The sequence below is a fragment of the Paramisgurnus dabryanus genome, chromosome 2, assembly GCF_030506205.2.
Source record: "Paramisgurnus dabryanus chromosome 2, PD_genome_1.1, whole genome shotgun sequence".
NCBI classification, from domain to species: domain Eukaryota; kingdom Metazoa; phylum Chordata; class Actinopteri; order Cypriniformes; family Cobitidae; genus Paramisgurnus; species Paramisgurnus dabryanus.
The window spans coordinates 24,570,890-24,591,202 of NC_133338.1; the positions used below are offsets into that span (position 1 = coordinate 24,570,890).

General features: G+C 38.5%; 1 protein-coding gene across 3 annotated transcripts in view; it reads left to right on the forward strand.

The window, feature by feature from the left end:
- The window catches only part of exoc6b (exocyst complex component 6B), a 122,243-nt gene that overhangs the window by 51,821 nt on the left and 50,109 nt on the right, over nt 1-20,313 (forward strand). For all 3 annotated transcript variants that reach the window (XR_010526096.2, XM_065248775.1, XM_065248776.1), the window contains exons 9-15: nt 6,169-6,252; nt 6,549-6,595; nt 7,107-7,227; nt 7,342-7,413; nt 7,536-7,633; nt 8,563-8,668; nt 12,152-12,261. Coding sequence is in view for 2 of the 3 variants with exons in the window: in XM_065248775.1 (XP_065104847.1) it covers nt 6,169-6,252; nt 6,549-6,595; nt 7,107-7,227; nt 7,342-7,413; nt 7,536-7,633; nt 8,563-8,668; nt 12,152-12,261 (638 nt within the window). In the remaining variant the exon portion in view is untranslated. The remainder of the gene's footprint in view (nt 1-6,168; nt 6,253-6,548; nt 6,596-7,106; nt 7,228-7,341; nt 7,414-7,535; nt 7,634-8,562; nt 8,669-12,151; nt 12,262-20,313) is intronic.

Sequence of the window (20,313 nt, forward strand, 5' to 3'; positions counted from 1 at the left end):
CTGAGAGGGTGCAACCTGTTGTATTTCTAGGAGGAATGGTAAAGTTTGCTGAAAAAAGTATATGCAATACAACAATGTATTTTTTTCGCACCACTGTCAAACTGTTGATATTTTATGATCTGCAACATTTAAATGGTGTTTGTGGAAAGCATGTTCCCTCTGGTGTGATTTAATGAGAAGGGAATGGTGGACAAATAAAACAAATATAAAGAGTTTAAGGTGTTGAAAGTGCGACCTCCCTGTCTCAAGGTCTCTTATTGTTTGCTTATTGTTTTCACATTGCCAGAATACAGCCTTAACTCAAATGACATTTTCCTGTAAGGACATTCTGGCCTAATTTTTCTGACTTTTCCAGAAACAACAAAGCAGTATTTTTTCCTTTTCTGTTTCTGAAACATTGTCATGAGTCATGAATGCACTTGAATGAATACATACTGTAGGGTGTAGTGGAGGGCATAGATCAAGTGTTAAAATAGTTTTAAGAAGGCTAATGAATGAGAATCAGAGGTCTATCAATCTGTCTGTCTGGTCTCTCTGTGTATACAGTACATTCGGATATGTATGTAATTTTCTTTAAAAAAATCCAGATAATTTACTCACCACCATGTCATCCAAAATTTTGATGTCTTTCTTTGTTCAGTCGAGAAGAAATTATGTTTTTTGAGAAAAACATTCCAGGATTTTTCTAATTTTAATGAACTTTAATGGACCCCAAAACTTAACAGTTTAATGCAGTTTAAAATTGCAGTTTCAACGCAGCTTCAAAGGACTGTAAACGATCTCATACAAGGCATAAGGGTCTTATCTAGCGAAACGATTGTCATTTTGGCAAGAAAAAAAGTGCACTTTTAAGCCACAACTTCTCGTCTATCTCTGGTCCTGTGACGTGCCAGCCTGACCTCACGTAATACGGCATCACGTCAAGAGGTCACGGATTATGTATCGAAATAACGCCCCGGTGTTACAAGTGTGGAGGAAGAAGAGCATTATGACGTTGTTGTATGTCGATTGTCGAATGATACTTATTAATGTTTTTGTGTCAGTTTATTGTTTAAAATGGTCTGCAAATGTGCTTCATGTATGTAACACGTGACCTTTCGACGTCATTGCGCAATTACGTGAGGTCGCACTGGCTTGTCACACAGACGGAAGACGAGATGTTGTGGTTTAAAAGTGCATATTTTTTATTGTTCTTGCAAAAAATTACAATTGTTTGGCTAGATAAGACCCTTATGCCTCGTTTGGGATCGTTTAGAGTCCTTTGAAACTGCAATTAAAACTGTTACGTTTTGGGGTCCATTAAAGTCCATTTAAAATTAGAAAAATCCTGGAATGTTTTTCTCAAAAAACATAATTTCTTCTCAACTAAACAAAGAAAGACATCAACATTTTGGATGACATGGTGGTGAGTAAATTATCTGGATTTTTTAAAGAAAATGGACTAATCCTTATAATAAAATAAATAAAAAACTAGACATAAACAGTTGAAATCTCACCATACAATCACATCATAATTACACATTTACAGCAATTCTGACAAAAGGTGAGCTATTAACAAACTTTGCAGTTGTGTAGTGATAAATATTCTATTCTATTCCTTTACCCTTACACCCCCCAAACCCAAACTCACCCACTTACCCACAAATGAAACTCTGACTATGAACAATGTGTCTGTTGTACCCACTCCTGCAAAAGCTCTGGTTAGAGTTCTGATCAGCGTAAACATGGTGGTGATGGGCCAGATGCTATGGAAAAGCTGGATAAGAAAGAACTACAGAACAGGCCTCCATCCTAGAGAACCATGCCTAAACTCCAGCCATCCAGCACCAGTCTATCCATCACTCCCTGTCTCAGCACTAGGTCTACTGATGGCTTTTGTGGATGAAAGCTGAACTTTTTGTTCATGCCCAGTTGATGTTGGCTCTGTTTTCGCGTGATAACTGAATCACAGAGGCAACAGCAGTTTGATTTGGACTGTTTGGGTTAGGAACATCTGTAAAAGATGGAGAGTCTGGAGACATTTAACCGGGTTTTGACTGATGGCGACTGAAGCGTTAAATTCCTTTTACATAGAACAAAGTACCCTTCTTTACCAAACCGTTTTCTTTTTCCAAAACACTGATTAAGAGCTAATACACATCCTACTTCAATAGCTAGAAATTCTCTGTATTGCTAAGGCTAAGGGGAGTCATTTTGCCCCACTGTGCTTTGTCAGTGTTAGGCAAGCTAATTTAAAACTAATCAAGTTACAAGCTGCTCATAATTTGAAGTAGAGTGATTCATTGTATCAGTAAGCCAGTTTATTTTGATTAAAATGAACTAAAGATGAACCTCGCTAAAATGCATCAGCGTTAAAACGCGTCTGTAAATGCCAGTCGGACGCCGACTTTGCATGCTAGCCAGCGTTTTCAGCTAAGCCCGTTGGTTGCTTATAATACTTATGCTTTGTTTATCAATCGTTGAATGATGCGCGCCGGTTGGTTATTGTAAAATTTGTCCCGCCTCTACTCCACTATGATTGGCAGCCGAGTGAGAAGTGACATTGATAAGGTGTCGGACAAACTCACCAGCTGCTGGCTTTTATAGAAAACGCAGAGCTTCCTTTGGAAACAATTGAAAACATATGCCAGTTTCCGGCATAAACGCCTTGGTATGCAGAACAGAAGTTCTTGAATTGTGTTGGTATATCGCAGTTGATAGGGCAAAGGTCATAAGTTCAATCATCAGGGACCACACATATTGATAAAATGTACAGTGGCAAGAAAAAGTATGTGAACCTTTTTTGGTTTTCAGAATAAATGTGTCATAAAATGTGATCTCGACCAGTTATTAATTCCAAGGGTTCACATACTTTTTTTGAATGATGAATGAGTGTGTGTTCAATAAAGACATTTGATTTAGTTGTTTTTAGGCACATTATGTTTGTCAATACCTTTGACTTGGATAAAGATCAGATCACATTTTATGAAAAAAAACCATGAAATTCCAAAAGGTTCACATACTTTTTTTTGCCACTGTATATCTTGAATGCACTACAAGTCACGTCAGATAAAAGGGTATGACAAATGCATACCAATAAATTGTAGTTTCTTTTCGACCTTTATTGTGGTCCCCACAGATTTTTTCCCCTTCAGTCTTCATTTGTGGCATTAAGGGCCAGTGTGGTCAAAGCTGAATATCTTTTCAATCCCTGCTGTTATTTAAGGTTAAAGTCATTCTGTAGTTATTTGAAATTTGTATTCTATTATTCACTTTCGGTGTCTGGTGATTCTATTCAATACTTACTTTTCAAACCTTATTCCTCCCAGTCCTCACACATCATTACATCTGTGTGGTCTAAGGGTTGTATAGCGTAATTGTCAAACCCTAGGCTTGTATTTGAATGTTTGTAGGTTTAAAACCCCTCTATGGACCTACTTTTCTGTTCTTAGTTGAGGCATAATAGGTATACTATAATTTGCTTTGGGCTTAACCTGTATACTATAGCTCACAAGTAGAGAATTGTGGGAGCGGTGCAAAGGGTCAAGGGTTAAAGACACTGTAGAGAACTTATTAAAAGCTTTCATTTAATTTTGTTTTAAACTTGAGCTGTTATAATGAATCTGCAAACTATTAAACACCTTTTGTGCGAACAGTAAAGGCTTTCGTGAATGATGGGTCTGCATGTTACGCACGCATTTAGAAGGAGAGCGCACTGGTAAACATGAGAAAACTCTCATATGTCATCTATTAGCTGACGGCAGTAAGTGTACGTTTTTTACCATAGTAAACTCGAATGGCATCTAAATATCACAGTGGTTAAATGCATAAACGGGGGCGCGCATCATCTACGCTGAGCGTAGCTGCGTCTGGTCGTAGTTTCAGATGGTGCAACACGCGTAAATATTTTTCACAATGTCAGACGTAGCTAAGCTCGACGTAGGACTTACACTAGAAATGGACGTAGAAATGGCCCCAAGCCAATTTGAGTTTGAGACCCCTGGTCTACAGGTATATCATTTGTAGAGTAGGCAATCCCAGAATTCATTGAACACGATCTGTAAAAAAAATAAACAAAGTAAGAGAACCTTTTAATTACAGTTAAATCTTAAAATGCACTTTTATGTTTGGTATGCGTTTTAATGTTTATTTTGTTTTTCTGTAGCTCAATTCAGGCGTCATGCCCATTTGAACCGAGCACTGTTTTTTGAGACAAATGGATTTTGTGTGCAACCTCCAAATCGAAGAAGCATCCATTAAATCTGTAACTTTCTTTTTATCTGTTTAATATGCATAAAAGTTTTGTGCTGCATCCTTGTCACTTTTCAGAGATTTTCATGTTACTTTATTCAGGTGGCAGGTGCTGCAGACGCAAAAAAAAATTCTCTTCTATTTTGTTTCATACATTGTATGTATGTATCCGTGTAAAGTTTGTGTATGTATGTACAGTCCTGGCATTCTTTGTGGACGGCAAAGTAAGAATTTCATTGCTCAGGGAAACCCGCTTTCCTCACTGGGTACATGACAATAAACGCTTTGAATCTTGAATAGTGCAGTTGCAGTCGCAGCAGCCCAACTGCAGTCGCAACAGCGCAACTGCAGACGCAGCTGCGCAGTTGCAGACGTCATGAGCATCTGAGCACGGCCATGGGCTCCTTGCTGCTGCATTTTGCTATCTGAACAATTAAAACGTTGTCAGAAACGCTCAAAACATTTCCAACCCCAGTACGATAATGTGCATTTAACCTCCGCTGTTTAGAAAATGTATGGTTTAAAATGTGACAGTCTCGACTTTATATTAGTAGATTTCTAGATTCATGTTGGTACAACACCTGACTTCACAGGAGCGCAGAATCACATGCTCACATATGAGGTCAAATTTAGTGTAAGAATGCGTTCATCTAATAATTTTATATAAACATGTTTTAAAAATGTTTAATATTTGCAATTAAAATAAAAAGTTAAAAATAAACAAAGTGTAGATTACAGCATTATTGCTTTTGCAGCATTGAACATAAAAATCAATTATGTGTTTATATATACTTATATATACTATACTATATAAACTTTATAGAATTAAGATTACACAAATTTTATAACATAACACAGTTGTTGTGCAAATGTATTAATAGCACAATAAAAAAAGTCATTAAACAGAATGTATATAAACAAAAATGTAATTGATGTCAATATGTCATTATTGTATTTGACATAAAGGTAGTTTTAGTGTTCACATTCAGTTTTCACATAAAGGTGGGGGACTCCGATTGTTAAAAATGTAAGTGCACAAATTTCTGTGAGCTGTGGACACTGTGTGCTCCTTAAAAACAAAAGGGTGCATGATGCCCCTGGCTCAGATGGTAGAACATTGCAGAAGTGCAAAGCCACGACTTTCCAGGAAATACATTCAACATTTAACAAGTCGATTCTCCTGTGTGAGCAGCTGCCAGTGCAAATTACTAGGTTTTGGAATAGAACTTATATCTCACTTTTGTGTGTTTTATTGCCTTTGTATAATAAACCCAGTCACTCGCTCTGGCAGGATCAAATTCAAAGGCAATTAAAGCTGAGATAGGCTCCTACTGTCCTGGCCCTGTTTTCTGTCTCTATTGCTGTTTTTCTGTCCGTTACGGTATGTCGTTCTGGTGGTGACATGGTAGTGGTACATGATGACATGTGTTGGTGCCATGACCTTATAGACCAGTGGTTCTCAAACTTTTTCTGCGTGCGGCCCCCTAAAGGAAATTTATGACAAAAAACTGTTCTAAAACTCAACTTTTAATTAAACAAAACATATTAAATGATACAAAGTAGTGCTGTTGGTTAGTAGCCTTATTTTTTTAGGTTTAATTGCACAGAATTCATGATAAATTAATTTATTTTATAAAATGTCATAAAACTGAGGCCCCCCTGGCACCATCTTGCGGCCCCCAGTTTGAGAACCACTGTTATAGATTTTGATAACAGTCCATGTGAGCTAGGATGTGGACAAATCCTGAAACAGGATAAAGCCTTTAATGATAAATTAGCACCTTTTTTTTAGGCTACAGTCCTCTGCTGCACTGTGGTATGAGTTGTGCTATGAGATTAGAAAAGAGCTGAAATGCTCTTATATGTTTGTCTCAGTCTCTCGTAGGAGGAATCTTCATTTTCACTTGAGTGCTCAAAATGTGTATCTTCTGTACTCAGGGTGCCCGGGACACGTTTGAAAACTACTACAGGAAGCAGAGGCGGAAACAGGCCCGACTTGTACTTCAGCCTCACTCGAACATGGTACGAACTTACATGGTTTCTTCCTTACAATAAAGAAGAATTGACATTTCATTCCTCTTTTTGTTTTGTTATTGTGTGAAATAATTTTTTTTATTCCCAAATGCCTACAGTGTATGTTGTGTTAAATTGAATATTATTGTTTGCTGCAGTACAATGACATCTTTTGGGGAATCATTTAGATGTGAATCTAACATTAATTGATGTTGGTTCTTTGAAAACTTAATATTGATGCTATAAAAGCAAACTGCTCATTTGACTGATGTTCATAAACTCTCCTTTTCTTGGGTGGTCTCCAGCACGAAACTTTAGAGGGGTACAGGCGCTACTTCAATCAGATTGTCGGGTAAGTGCAGTGTGCATTTTGTTTTGAATGGCAAAATTAACTGAAAATCCATTATATGCATTTGTAATGTCTGTACTAATAAAGGGGAGAATTAAAACGTCCGAATCCATTTCTGGCTCAGTCTCCTTCACCCAAATGCTCCCCTTCCTCCGATTCTCCATCCTTCTGCTCATGAAATACCTTCTGGGCTTTAAAATGTATGATTTTGTGGATGTGGAGTGGCAGATGTGTGTTGTTCCGAGTGTCTGGATAGGAATATTAACAAGGCAGGTGTCTGGAATAGTGGCCTTTATAAACATCCGTGACACAGGGATTCTCAGGGCATTCCCACAGTGGGATGTCTGGGATATTGGGGAATATTGATGAGCTTTAGAGCTGGATGTTGTCATTCTGCCTGTTTGGTATATTAGTCACATTAGTGCAATAATAATGTTGTCATATAATCTCTTATTTACACTTACTCCTTCATGCATTGTTTCCCCCCATTCATTTCTTTGAATGTGTCTTGTAGTTTCTTTGTAGTGGAGGACCATATTTTGCACACCACACAGGGTCTGGTAAACAGGGCTTACGTGGAGGAATTGTGGGAGCTGGCCCTGTCTAAGACCATTGCAGCCTTGCGCACCCATTCAGTATGTCTGTATACTCAACTTGAACTGATAAGCAATACAATGCCATTTTAATGCCAATACCAGATAATGTGGTTTGATCTGTGGTTCAGCTGTAATCCTTTTATCTCTCTGTAGTCTTATTGTACTGACCCAGACCTGATTCTGGATTTGAAGCACCTCATAGTGCTCTTTGCTGACACGCTGCAGGTAAGTTTTGCAAAGAACTACATATATGTAACTATAGAAAATACTCAGAAATACATTTGTCAGAGATTACCAATATGCACCACATCCTCTTGCTCTCTCTCTCGCTCTCTCTCTCTCCGCAGGGTTATGGTTTTCCAGTAAACCAGTTGTTTGACATGTTGCTGGAGATGAGGGATCAGTATGGAGAGATCCTGCTAAAGAAGTGGAATCAGTCCTTCAGGTTCTCTCTCCCTCTCTCTCTCTCTCTCTCCATCCACATTTGTTTTTTCTCGCTCTCTGTATTTTCTTCATCTCAGTTTGTCAGTTGAGAAAAGATAATGATGATTTGGTTTTCACCTTATGACTTTAAGAAATCCATACCACTGGAATTATTCCCAAAATATTAATAGTGTTCAACTCAAATAAGTTTTCTAGACATGATTTGTTGTGCTGTATAATTTGATACTGGGCAACTGCAAATACCATACAAGTGAACTTTGTGACGGCTGATTTTTTTTCAAGTGAATTTCTTTTGGAATGAATATCCATATCCATATCAAAGTAGCATTTCAGGAAGTTGCGTAAATCTGATATCTGTATAGTGGCTGTGAATTGAAGGATTTATACGCATTGAAGGACACGGAAAGTTTATCAGGCCAAACCATCTAAAATCACTGATCAAATTTCCCCCGTATGACTAAATCGTAATGCTTGACGGACAAACATTTTACGATATCCTGCTGGGATCCCTTTAAATGGCATTTAATATAATGTTGAAACCGCAAAAATGTCGATTCATTTTTTTAATACTTTAAAGCTCCTCAGAGGGAGATAGTTACAAGTTGTTCGGCTTGATTCTTGATCTCAAATGAGATGGAAAGGTTGCCGTAACCTTGTTTGAAGTCTCTTTTGATCCATGTCTGATTCAATGTAGGAAATAAGCTTTGGAGACTCTGGCTCAATATTTCATTGTTTTGGGAGCACAGACATTTACAAAAATTTTCTGTGTGTATCTTTGCCATTGCTGTTTAACACACATAAGCAGACACACGCTATAAGAATGTTTTTTAAATCATTTAGTCGTTTTAAATATACCACCGGTATTGCCTTTGGGTTTATGAGAGTTCATCTGTTTAGTTCTGTTTCTCTCTTTCTCATTCTGTTGATTAGGCAAATCTTGGATCAAGACAACTACAGCCCCATCCCTGTGGCTTCTCTCGAGGAGTACCAGCGAATCACAGGCCAGTTCCCCTTCCAGGATCCCGAACTTGACAAGGTGAGCATGAGGCACATAAGAAAGCTTTTATTTCAAAGACTTTCTCATGGATTTCACCAGTTACACAATTTCCAGTCCCAACATAGACACAAATGTCCAAGTAGTTGATTACTAACATTCATATCCTCTGAGGGACACGAACTTGAGCCATGCATTTGATTTCTCTCTTACTCACTCCTGACAACAAGACCTTGCAGCCCAATACTGTTATAGTTAGTAGATGGTTTTACATATCCTCATTTCACTACCATTGTGTTTCTATTTTAATGACATTTCTATTGGCTAAGCCCTGATAAAAGCTTTGGTGATAAAATGTCCATAATTAAAGAAAGTTAGAATTGTGTTAGTAAGGCACGTGGAACAAAGCAGGAAGAGTTATAATATCTGTTGTTTTTAGCCACAAGACATTATGGGACGTTTTCCCGGACAGGGATTAGACTAGCCCTAGACTAAAATAAATGTGAGAGCTGTCCTAACTGAAAACAGCTTGCACTGACATATCTTAAAATACATCAGTGCCCTTTGTTTTGCCTCAAAATGCACACAAGTAATGTTTTAGTAAGGCATGTTTGTTAAAACTAGTTATATTTCTTAATTATACTGAGGCCTAGTCTTGGCTTAAGCTAATCCCTCTCCAGGAAACCGCCACTATATGTATTAACACCAAACTTTGCAGCATAGTAATTTTATTTAATTTATTCATTCAGATTTATGCATTTATTTTAAACCCAATGCTTGGTAAATATTGGACAGAACACATTTTGGGTTATAAATAAACCTTAAAATAAAGCATAGGATAACATGTGTTTTGTTCGACATTTACCCGCGATTGGGTTTAAAAACATCTTGCGGTGCATTACAAGCTGTACATTTTATCATTATTCGTGTACCTTGGTAATTAAACCTAGGACCTTTTGCTTTGCTAAGGCAATGCCTTGCCAAGTGGCTACAGGAACCCTTTATTAGCAGGTCAAATTAGGGAACATTCAACATTTTGCACAGTGTCTCAGTGGGTAGCACTGTTGCCTCATAGTAAGATGGTCCCTGGTTCGAGCCACGTCTAGGGCAGGTGGCCTTTCTGTGTGGAGTTGCATGTTCTTCCTATGTAAGCGTGGGTTTATCCCAGGTACTCTGGTTCCTCCCACAGAGCACGAATTGGAGATTGCTCCGCCCCCAACCTGTGTATGGATTAATTTTAAAGGGACACTCCACTTTTTTGAAAATATGCTCATTTTCCGACTCCCCTAGAGTGAAACATTTCATTTTTACCGTTTTGGAATCCATTCAGCTGATCTCTGGGTCTGGCGGTACCACTTTTAGCATAGCTTAGCATAATCCATTGAGTCTAATAAGACCATTAGCATCGCACTCAAAAATTAAGTTACATTGTGTACAAAGACCAGCAGGAAGTTAAAAGTTGCAATTTTCTAGGCCGATGTGGCTAAGAACTATACTCTCATTCCGGCGTAATATTATTGTGCCTGCTGCAGCCACGGTACGGCAGCAAAGTCCTTGATTATTATGCCGGAAAAAATTGTGGATCGTCCCTAGGGCTGGGTATCGATTCAGATGTTCCAGATCGATTCGATTTCGATTCTCAATCCAATTTTCGATTCCGATTCTCAACTACATTTTTATACTCAATTCTTGATTCAACTAAATGAATAAAGATTATATAGAATATTATATTATATTATACAACAGTTCTTTCTGGTTCTCGAATCTGATTGGCTAAGAGCTGTGCGATATTGTGCTGATAACGGCACTGTAACCGCATCACCTTTCGTATTATTCCGCCACCTAGTGAATGGAGGTCCTAAGCAGGCTCATCTCTGAATGGAAAAACACAGACGCGCTGTTTTGAATCACTCTCCGTGTGTCTCATTAGTTTACTAGCTCATAAATCAGTCTGTGAATCCCCAATCGGAAGTTATTATTCTGTCAAAGATCAGCGCTCTTGGATGTTACGTTAAAGTTAATGGGAGAAATGTCTTGTCACATCGTGTGGACGATTAACACTTGGAAAGAGGAATATAGACACTCGTTTTTTTCTGGAGCTATGTCTCTTATCAGAACGCGAAAACACCGTGGAACTGCAGGTAAGCACCGCAGCTTTTAAATGTGGACATTGATCATTTACTTTATTGTGACGTGACTATTAAAACATGTTATGAGATATCGCCACTGGTATATTTATAAGCAGCATGCAAAAACATCTCTCTGACACTTATAAAAAACCGTTTTGTATAGTACTGACAAGAACAAAGTTTAATAATAATAATCGAGTGCTCGTATCGCGTTAAGAATAAATGAGAAAGCAATAGTAACGTTATACAAGTATAGTTTTATTAACTTTTACCTTGCGCCAAAACAATAAAAACACAAAAGACACTAAATATGAATAAAAAAACAAGTAATAGTTTGATCATGACACCAAATACTGCTGATTTGATCTCATTTTGACGATCATAAACAAACAAGGCCAACATGAGAGCCAGGGAATCCCTGTCAGAGATGTAGCCCATAGAGGGCGGTGGTCAGCGGGGCGAGTGAACACTGACGTCCGCTCATGCTTTGGTTCTCATTCGTACCGAATCTCAGTAAGCAAACGTTCAAACAGGCGCTATCTTTACTAATCGACTGCAGATTTAAATATAATACATGTACATTCTCGACTGAACTAATCTTAAAACTACACTTTGTGACCAAGAAACGGTAATATAAAGTAACGGCTTTTCCGTCCATTGAGTTGTTATGAGCTTCAAAGCAGCCGAAAGTTTTACCTGTCATTCTGGCCGCCCTCAAATCCGTGGCGGAAGAAGTAGTTCTCAAACAAAGAGGCTTTTAAAATAACTCCGTTGTTGTTTTCTAGTTTTCGTTTTTCAAACGTGTGCCGTCGAACTGTTGTATAAAAGCAATATCGCTCTCGGAGTCGTGTGATATAGCTCTATATCATCACGGCTGTGATTGCCTCTGGCCTAATCACAGCCGTGATGATATAGAGCTATATCACACTCCTACTCGAGCGATATTGCTTAAATATATTAGATTGTAGACTGAATGAATGAATGACAGGCTCGCCTCTCGCTCCTTGGTCACATTGCGCAAGGCAAAAATATGGGTGACATCTAGTGGAGAAGACTAGTAATTAGATTAACGTTAATTTTATGTTCAATGTTTGCGGAGAATCGATTTTGAATCAACCACGGAAAAAAAACGTTTAATCACAAAATCGATTTTTTTCCAGCCCTAATTGTCCCTTTAACTAGTTCTCGCCATGAATATAGTTATAAATGCTGGAACGATGTTAAGAATAAACAAAACAATCATAAGGCACACTGGCCACGTGCACCTAGATTGTAAGTGCCTTACTTTTAATCAAGGTCAAATTGTTTTAAACCTGGAAAATTCCTTTGATGTATGTGTGAAACCCCTTGATAAGCTTTAATGTGCATTTACTGAGATATTTGTTCCTTTAAACAGATGCCTTTTCCGAAGAAGCTGCCGTTTTCCGAATTTGTGCCTAAAGTATACTCACAACTCAAAGAATTCATCTATGCGTGCTTGAAATACTCCGAGGACTTGCACCTTAGGTAAGTGTGTTGACTTTGAAGTAAACATGCCTTAAACTGTTTCACACCTGTGAAGTCCTAAATGTTCTCATTAGCAAATAATGCCGCCTGACATTTTTGTGAAAAAGCTGTTTTTTACCTTTCATTTTTCTGTTATGAAATCACTAAATCCACACCATTGTCTTGGTCTATCCCCCCGAGAGAAGCTGCCGAACTTCAGAGAGGAAGTTCTATCGGCACCAAACAGTTTCTGTGTGTTTTCCTAATTAATTGCATGCTTGGTGCTAGTGGGTGTTATTTTAAGGAATTTTTCTCTGTGTTGACTGATCTCTGGTCAGTTTATGAGTTCTAAGAATTACTGATGAGGTTGCCAGATGCTCTGAACTGTTTAGTGTGGCCTACCCTGAATTCCCAGTCTGCAGACTTTTGGACAGAACGAACGGCTCTTTGAAATGGCGCCTCGGTATGATCTCCTTTTATGATATTTCTCGGAAGTGAAGTCCATTTCATTAGTGTCAAAAACAAACGGTTGTGAAAGAGGCTTTTTTATAAACTACTAATATTTTGTTTGTATCTAAGGACTTGTTTAGCAACCTGTTATATTGATAGAGGTGTACTTCAAGTCTAGACTGACTTGAACTTTGGTAGCACATCACCACGCCACACATTATTAGATTATGTGCTGTGTAGACAGGCTACCTTCCTCCTTACTATGTAGTAGGTAAAAAAATCAATAGTAGGCCTATGTCTGAATTCATAGTATATGTAAAAACACTAGGCGAAAAGTACCCGGATTTCCTACTGCTTATGGCAAGATTTTGAGGTGTGCAGTTAATGAACATTTTATTATCCTGTGAGTCCCGGGAGAGGAGTCACCCAACGAAAAAAAGAAGGAGAGGTGTCGTCATTTTCAAAAATGACGGAAAGCGGTTATGCGGCTTTATTCAAATATAAATACACAAAGAAAACAGTTGGTTAAACTGTTTCAAGTATTTGATGTATTTTAAGAGATGTATCAATGTGGCCACTGATATTCATATTCATAATATATAGAATGCATTGTTTTATTGGCCGATGAGTAGGTACTTCCTCTAATTTAATATGTATTTTGTATGCAAGGAGGGTGTTTTTTTTTTAAGTTCACAAATCCGCATGTTACTCAACTCGAACAGTATGGCTTGTTGAGGAGAAAGATCCTTTCCAAATAATTGAACCTTCAACCTTTGTATTACTGTCCAAATCCCTAACCATTACTCTACCACCCAGCTAAACCCTAAACCCAGACACGTTGCATTGTGATCTGATATCTCACTCTTCCCCTAATCTCCTAAACGGAACAGTAGGTCATGGGGTCGAGGCTAAAGGTCACTGTCTGTACAGCTATCGCTGGCATTTCCGTCTGAGGAAAAAGGCACTGCCTCCTGATTAAGCGGTGTACTAAGACGACTCCTCCCACACATGATCTTTTGATGTTGGCCGTCTCTGGCTCTTTCTTTGAACACCCCATCAGGTCTGGTTATTTTAGAAGCGGATCTCTCATCAGGCATCCTAATCCTTGCGTGTATGTTTATATCGTTTTTGCGTGTGTTGCAGTTTATGGGTTCACTGAGGAAATTTGGGAGAATGGAAAACATATAAACCTGAATTCAACCAAATGACTTCTTCATTATCATCATCATTAGTGATTACTTGTGTCTGGGACACTGTCTAGCCTACCGGACACTCTCAACACTGTCGGCTGTAGAGTGGCCAGAAAGATGTTGCCCTTGATAACAGAACACAGTTCAATGTGGTTCTCTGCCCTTTGGATTAATTTCAAGTCTTGCCTTGTCCGGGTCTCCCTGTGTTATGCAAGCATAGCCATAGGAATCACTTTAAATAAGCATTAATAACTTGTTCCTAATCTGACAGAATACCTAATTTTTTAACATATTCAAATATAATGTATTTCACAGCTGTGTTCTCACTGGCATTCTGGCATCAAAAATACTCTGCACCTGTACAGTATAAAAGTCTATTGTCCCATGAACGGATGGCATTCATAGCCGTGCTGTTTCTCGTGTCACCCTCTTTATTCTCACATGTGAGGTAATGAATGCTATAATTTTGTGAATGATGCATTATCATGAGCATAGTAAGTGGTAAAAATAGCCTCTTAAGCCCTATTCGGACAGGATTAGTTTTACAGGGGGACCTCTGAGAAAATCGTGCTTCTCAGAGGTCCTCTGTGTTTTTAATCCCGTTCGAATTGGCCATGTCTGTATTTTTCTCTGATGACCTCCGTAAGAATTCCCGAGCAATTTACCTACTGTTTTTCGCCGAACTCCGAGGTCCTCTGAGAAATTTCATCCCGTCCGGATGCAAATGTATGTGTTTGCCCGCAATATCTTTTGAAAACGCGGTTCTTGTCGTGTTTTGGCCAACGTGATCTGCCGTAAGGTCTTACTAACGCGCTTATATTGTACTTCCTGAGTCCCGTTCATTCAGATATGGATGTTTTTTACAATTCGGCGAAATAAAATAATTAAATCAAGACGAGCTGAATATTAAACTATTTTAAGACTGGCAACTGTAATATTAGTATAAGGTAACCTTATTTTGTTTAACTCCGGAATGGTAATGTTAATTAATAAAGATAATAAATTTTTATTAATCATTATTTCTTCATTTCTTTGGGTTTATTATAAGCAGGCAGTTATTTAAAATACGTAGGCTACTTTAGTAGGATTTCTAAAAGTTCTTTTGATTTGTTAAAGTTAAAGGGGCAATAAGTAGGATTTTAAGTGTTTTATTAATCAAAATCAATGTCTTTATTCATAAATATGTCCTCGTTGGAGTCAAATGACCTCTGCCAGTGATCTGACTTTTCTTTGTAAGCTTAGAATTTCTTCTCTTTACTTAAATTGACGGGTAAGTCCAAGGAGGCATCCATATCGTTCCACCGTATTGATAAACTATAATAGCAGAGAGGGAAAAAAAGCACTTGCCTACCAACGCGTTTCCACAACGCGTTTTCATTCAGAACATGTGAACCAGCTGCAACGGACAAGGAGATCAGCGATTACATAGCGGCTACCGTAGTTGCAACACGCACTTGGAAAGGGGAGGAGCTAGTAAGCACTGTTTGTTTGAATGCAAAATACTATTCCACCACTAGATGGGGGTAGATCCTACTGATTGTCCCTTTAAATTAATAAATTACACGTCCAATTTTACATTTGCATAATATCAAACCTTACAAACACGCCTATCTTCTGCAACGGCCAAATGCATGAAACAGACACTCCCATCTCTGGAATAGACTGAAAATTTTAATCCCGTCTGAATCAATACATAAAATCACAGACGTAGTGGGGGACAAGTTGGAACTCGAACATCGTTTGGAAAACTAATCCCATCTGAATAGTGCTCTAAACTATTTTAGAAGGACAAGCCATTTCAGATTTCAGTTTTTTTGTTGTAGATATGAAGACGATATATAAAATGGTTGAGGGAAAAATCTGTTGCAATTGGAAATCTATGATTTAGTGGTGAATGGACGTCTTTGGCTTTTAAAAAACGGCAGTGTCAGGATTTTTTATGAATTTCACTACAGTTGAATGTCTACCAGAAAATGTTCTTCTTTAAATATATAAACATACAGTATATCAAATAAAAGAACAGACTCTCTGCTTTCAAAAAAAGTTTCATCCTACCTTCATTTGTTCTCTATTTATCACCTCTCAAATATGGGTAGGTTTCTTCAAAAATACCAAATTTTGAGCAAAAAGCTGAGATAATTGCGTTTTTTTTTTAAAGACTTTTGATAGAGATTAGATAATTAATGATCAAAACATACACAGAGTTTGCCTGGGGTTACTTCAGGGTTTTAAAAAGTTGGGTAGGAGCACCACCAGGGTTGCGTTTTTTTTTTAAAGACTTTTGATAGAGATTAGATAATTAATGATCAAAACATACACAGAGTTTGCCTGGGGTTACTTCAGGGTTTTAAAAAGTTGGGTAGGAGCACCACCTGGTGGATAATAGCTGAAATACTCGTCATTGGCGGGCATTGGCGTTTTCTCTTAATTGACGAGTAAACTCGTCAATGGCGGGGAAAGAGTTAAAGAAGTATAATCTATGCTGGGACCTATCAATATAATTTTTTTTTAAATGGAAATTGTTTTATTTTTTATTTTTATTGTCATTGTTTAATGAAATGTAAGTTTAATTGCAATATCAAAATACCGTAGGGTATATAGTAAACGTTTTTTGTTTTGTTCAACGCTACAACCAAGTGACTTTGCGCGACCCTCCCACTGTGCAACCCACAAGTGGGTCCCGACCCACAGTTTTAAATACCCATGCAAAGTCTCTGTTACATTTTTTTTTAATTATAGTTGGGTAAGTGCAAATTTCAGAATTGTCACGTCCAACGAAAAATTGTCACATTCATAATGCCGTTTCTACATCATACATAAAATAAATGTTCTTTAAAGAGCCAACCCTTATCCATTTAGTGGGTATTGTTGCTTCTGGTTTGTGCATTTTAATTCACAGAATTCCCACAAAGTATTTTGTCTACCAAAAACTAGACAAATATTTTTGTATGTCTGGACTCTATCATCAGGGGTTTATTAAAATATAAACAGATGGTTCAATATATTGGTAATAAATGGATTCCCTGAGAAATTATATTACAAATTTTGAAAGCAAATGTCAAATTCATAATGCTGGAATTGACCAATACCGTAAATAAGGGCCCACTTTACTGGAATTTTACATATTTGACATTTGTAAAAATCGAATCCTTATTAGTGCAAGTGTTTTTGAGTAAAAGGGGGAAGAGGTGGCCAGATGGCATTCAAACCAAAGGTCTCAAATGACAGGGTCAGGATGTTGGTTATTGTGTGCTGTGAATCTATAAAAAGGGGTGGGCAAAATACCCGTTACTATTGGAAACGGAAATCTATGATTGACACACTAAAAGAGCAAAGGAACAGCTCTGCATACAACCCAGACTAGCACACCGGAGGCAATTAGTCTTTGTGGTCTCCTTCCACTAATATTGAAATGAGATGCGGTCAGAGGAGAGGGAAGGGCTTCAAGTCCATGTGCAGGTGCTTGGAGACCAGACACCAGGAATGTCTCCGAATGTCCGGCAAACTTTAGCCCTTCCTCAAAATAGCTGCCTTATAAATGCTCACGTTCCAATCGTCCAAATCAGGCAGCTAACCTGAATTTACCCTTGAGCTGAAGCTAACTTTAGCGTTTGTGATGGTTGAATAGCTATTAGACAGACGTTATCATCCGCTTTGCCCCTGGGGCGACGTTTTATGTCTTTTTTGCATCTCATGTTTTGTGTTTAGGTTTTGTGCCAATTGGACGCCCACATTGTCTCAGTTCTAGTTGGTCTCTCTCTCTGATATGTTTTTCTCAGACCTCCCCCGCCCCCGTTTTTCATTGAATAAGTGTGAGAGTGAAGGGATGAATAAATCAAACGAAAATGTCAGTAAAGCGTCTGTTTTCAATCAGACTGCAATTTCTCTGTCTTATTTGTAGCCCCTCCCCCTTTAAGATGAGGAATAGCCAGAGGCCTTTGAATTCATCCAAACATGCAGTCAGTTTCCAGATAGCTCATCACAAAAGACCAATGCATGTATTGTTGCCTTGCAGTTAAATTCCCCTCCGTTCACACTGAGGTTTAACACCAAACTACTTTATTGGAAACTTTTCCATAATGTTCCTTCAGTGGATCAGAGCTGTGTAGTATTACATGATGGTAACCTGAAAACCAATACCCTTCAGCGGCCTTGAGTTGGTTATTGGGCGGTAGGTGCCAATACCTCATAATATTATTTATAAGCATCTGCTTGTGTAGGGCTTGGGCTTTTTAATTAGCACCTCCTTTCTCTTTAGTTTGTCCTCCATCGCTCCGTTCAGTTCAGCTCCCCTCTTGCCAAGTTATCCGAGGGAACGCACAGATTTCCCCCCCGCTGAGAAGAGGAACGTTTTAAAATTCCTCCTGCCTTTCTTAACACAATGAGAGACGATTTAGTAATTTGCAAGGAATGTGTTTGTTGCCCAGATCGAGGGGGAGCCGCTATTACACCCTGGGCCTTGGCTCGCATTGACTGACACGTTTGAGACATATTGTCCCTTTCTTCTTTTAACTCTCTTCTTAATCATTTGGTGGGGGAAAGTAGCGGACGATGCAGCTGCAGTCACACTAATGAGCGCGGGACCACTGGCCGATAAAATTAGCCCCCTTTGGTATGCCCACCCCCATCGTTCTTTAATAAGGCAGAAGAGAAGAGCAAAGAAATGTGATGCCCCCCTTTTCTCTTATGTTGAGTTAAACGGCGTATTTGTGTGTGGTTGGTCTCTGGTTTTGGGATCATGCATTGCTGAAACCCAAAGAATGTGATTATTGGGCTCTGAAGAGCAGAGTGCAGTCTAATATAATCCCTGTCTGTGTGTTTGTGAGTGTTCATGTACATGTCAGCATCTTGCTTTCTGCCTCTGATTTCTTTCGCTTTGTACGGCTTCTCTCTCAGAGGAGGTGCGGTAATAAGCCTGAGATTAGAGCACACAGGATACTTTGTGCTTCAGAACGTTGCTTGTGTAAATCTAGCCCACAAAAACACATTGTTTGCAATTCTGCTCTCCATATGTTGGATCCGAATGAAATACAGTCATAATTTGATACACAACTAGTAGCATAATAAATAACAAACAATATATAATTCAAAATTGCGTTAGCAGCTCAATAGGTCACGAGTTTGAACCCAGGAAATACACATGCTGTACCCGAATGCATTGTAAGTCACTTTGGATAAAAGTGTCTGCCAAATGAGAATATATCTTTTTTCTGGTCAGGGGTGGGGGTAAGAATTTTTTTGTTTGTGGATATGGAATTAAATTTACATTTATGCATTTGGCAGACGCTTCTTTCCAAAGCCACTAACACGGTATGTAAGCTATACATTTTTTATCAGTACGTGTGTTAGGGATGCTCCGATCAGGATTTTTGCAGCCGATACCAATTACCGATTTTTCGTCTTCGTGATTGGCTGATACCAATGCCGATACCGATACACCAAGCTGATATGCAAGCTCTTTGAGCAGCTCTGAGGAAAATGAAAGTTTAAACTGTCAAAACTTTAAAACGCATGCAAATAATAAACTTTCGGCATGAGGATGCAATTGTCCGTGATAGATATGTGTTGTATACGGTGTTTATTGGGGATTTGAAGACGCGTCACACTGTTAGGACCAGAGGGCGTCCTCATAGAAAATACACATATCTCTGAAAAGCAAAGAGCGAAATCCAAATCTGCAAATCGCACATGAGCAATGGGTTATAAAAATGCTCGTACTGCCTAAAAATGGTCTCTAATTGTAGCAACAGTTAGGAGCCCTATAATGTAGTAGTGTAGTCAAGATCACCTAAACCGAGACCAAGTCATGACCAAGACCAGTCACTGCAATAAAACACTTATGATAAAATGTGAAGTATGCATATGATTAGGCACTTCTCGTGTGTGTGTGTGTGTGTGTGTGTGTGTGTGTGTGTGTATGCCATGAGAGAAGCTGATTAAATAATAAAAATAATAAATTGGCACCGTAAAAATCAGTAAATTATAATAATTATTTAATAATTAATGATAAAAAAAAATTTGTGATATGCCATCAGTTGTGGTCTTGACCGGCCTTCAAATAAAATTCTGAGTCCTCTTCGTCTGAGACGGAAAATGTGGTCGATTCTGAGATGAGACCAAGACCTTTAAAAAGTGGTCTTGAGACTGTCTCAAGACCAAGACCAATCTTGAGTACTACAACACCACTTTAATGACAAAGTAAACAGAAAGATCAGTTTATCTTTCGTTATCGGCCGATATCGATCTGCGGGCGATCGATCGGAGCATCAATAATGTGTGTATATGTGTTCCCTGGGAATCAAACCCACAATCTTTTACTCTGCTAGACCTGGGCTCTACCAACTAGAGTTTTTCACCTCTCCACTGCGATCCGAAAACCTGATGTCCGACCTGATACCCGAGCGAGTTCGGGTCTAAAAGTTTCACGTGTGCC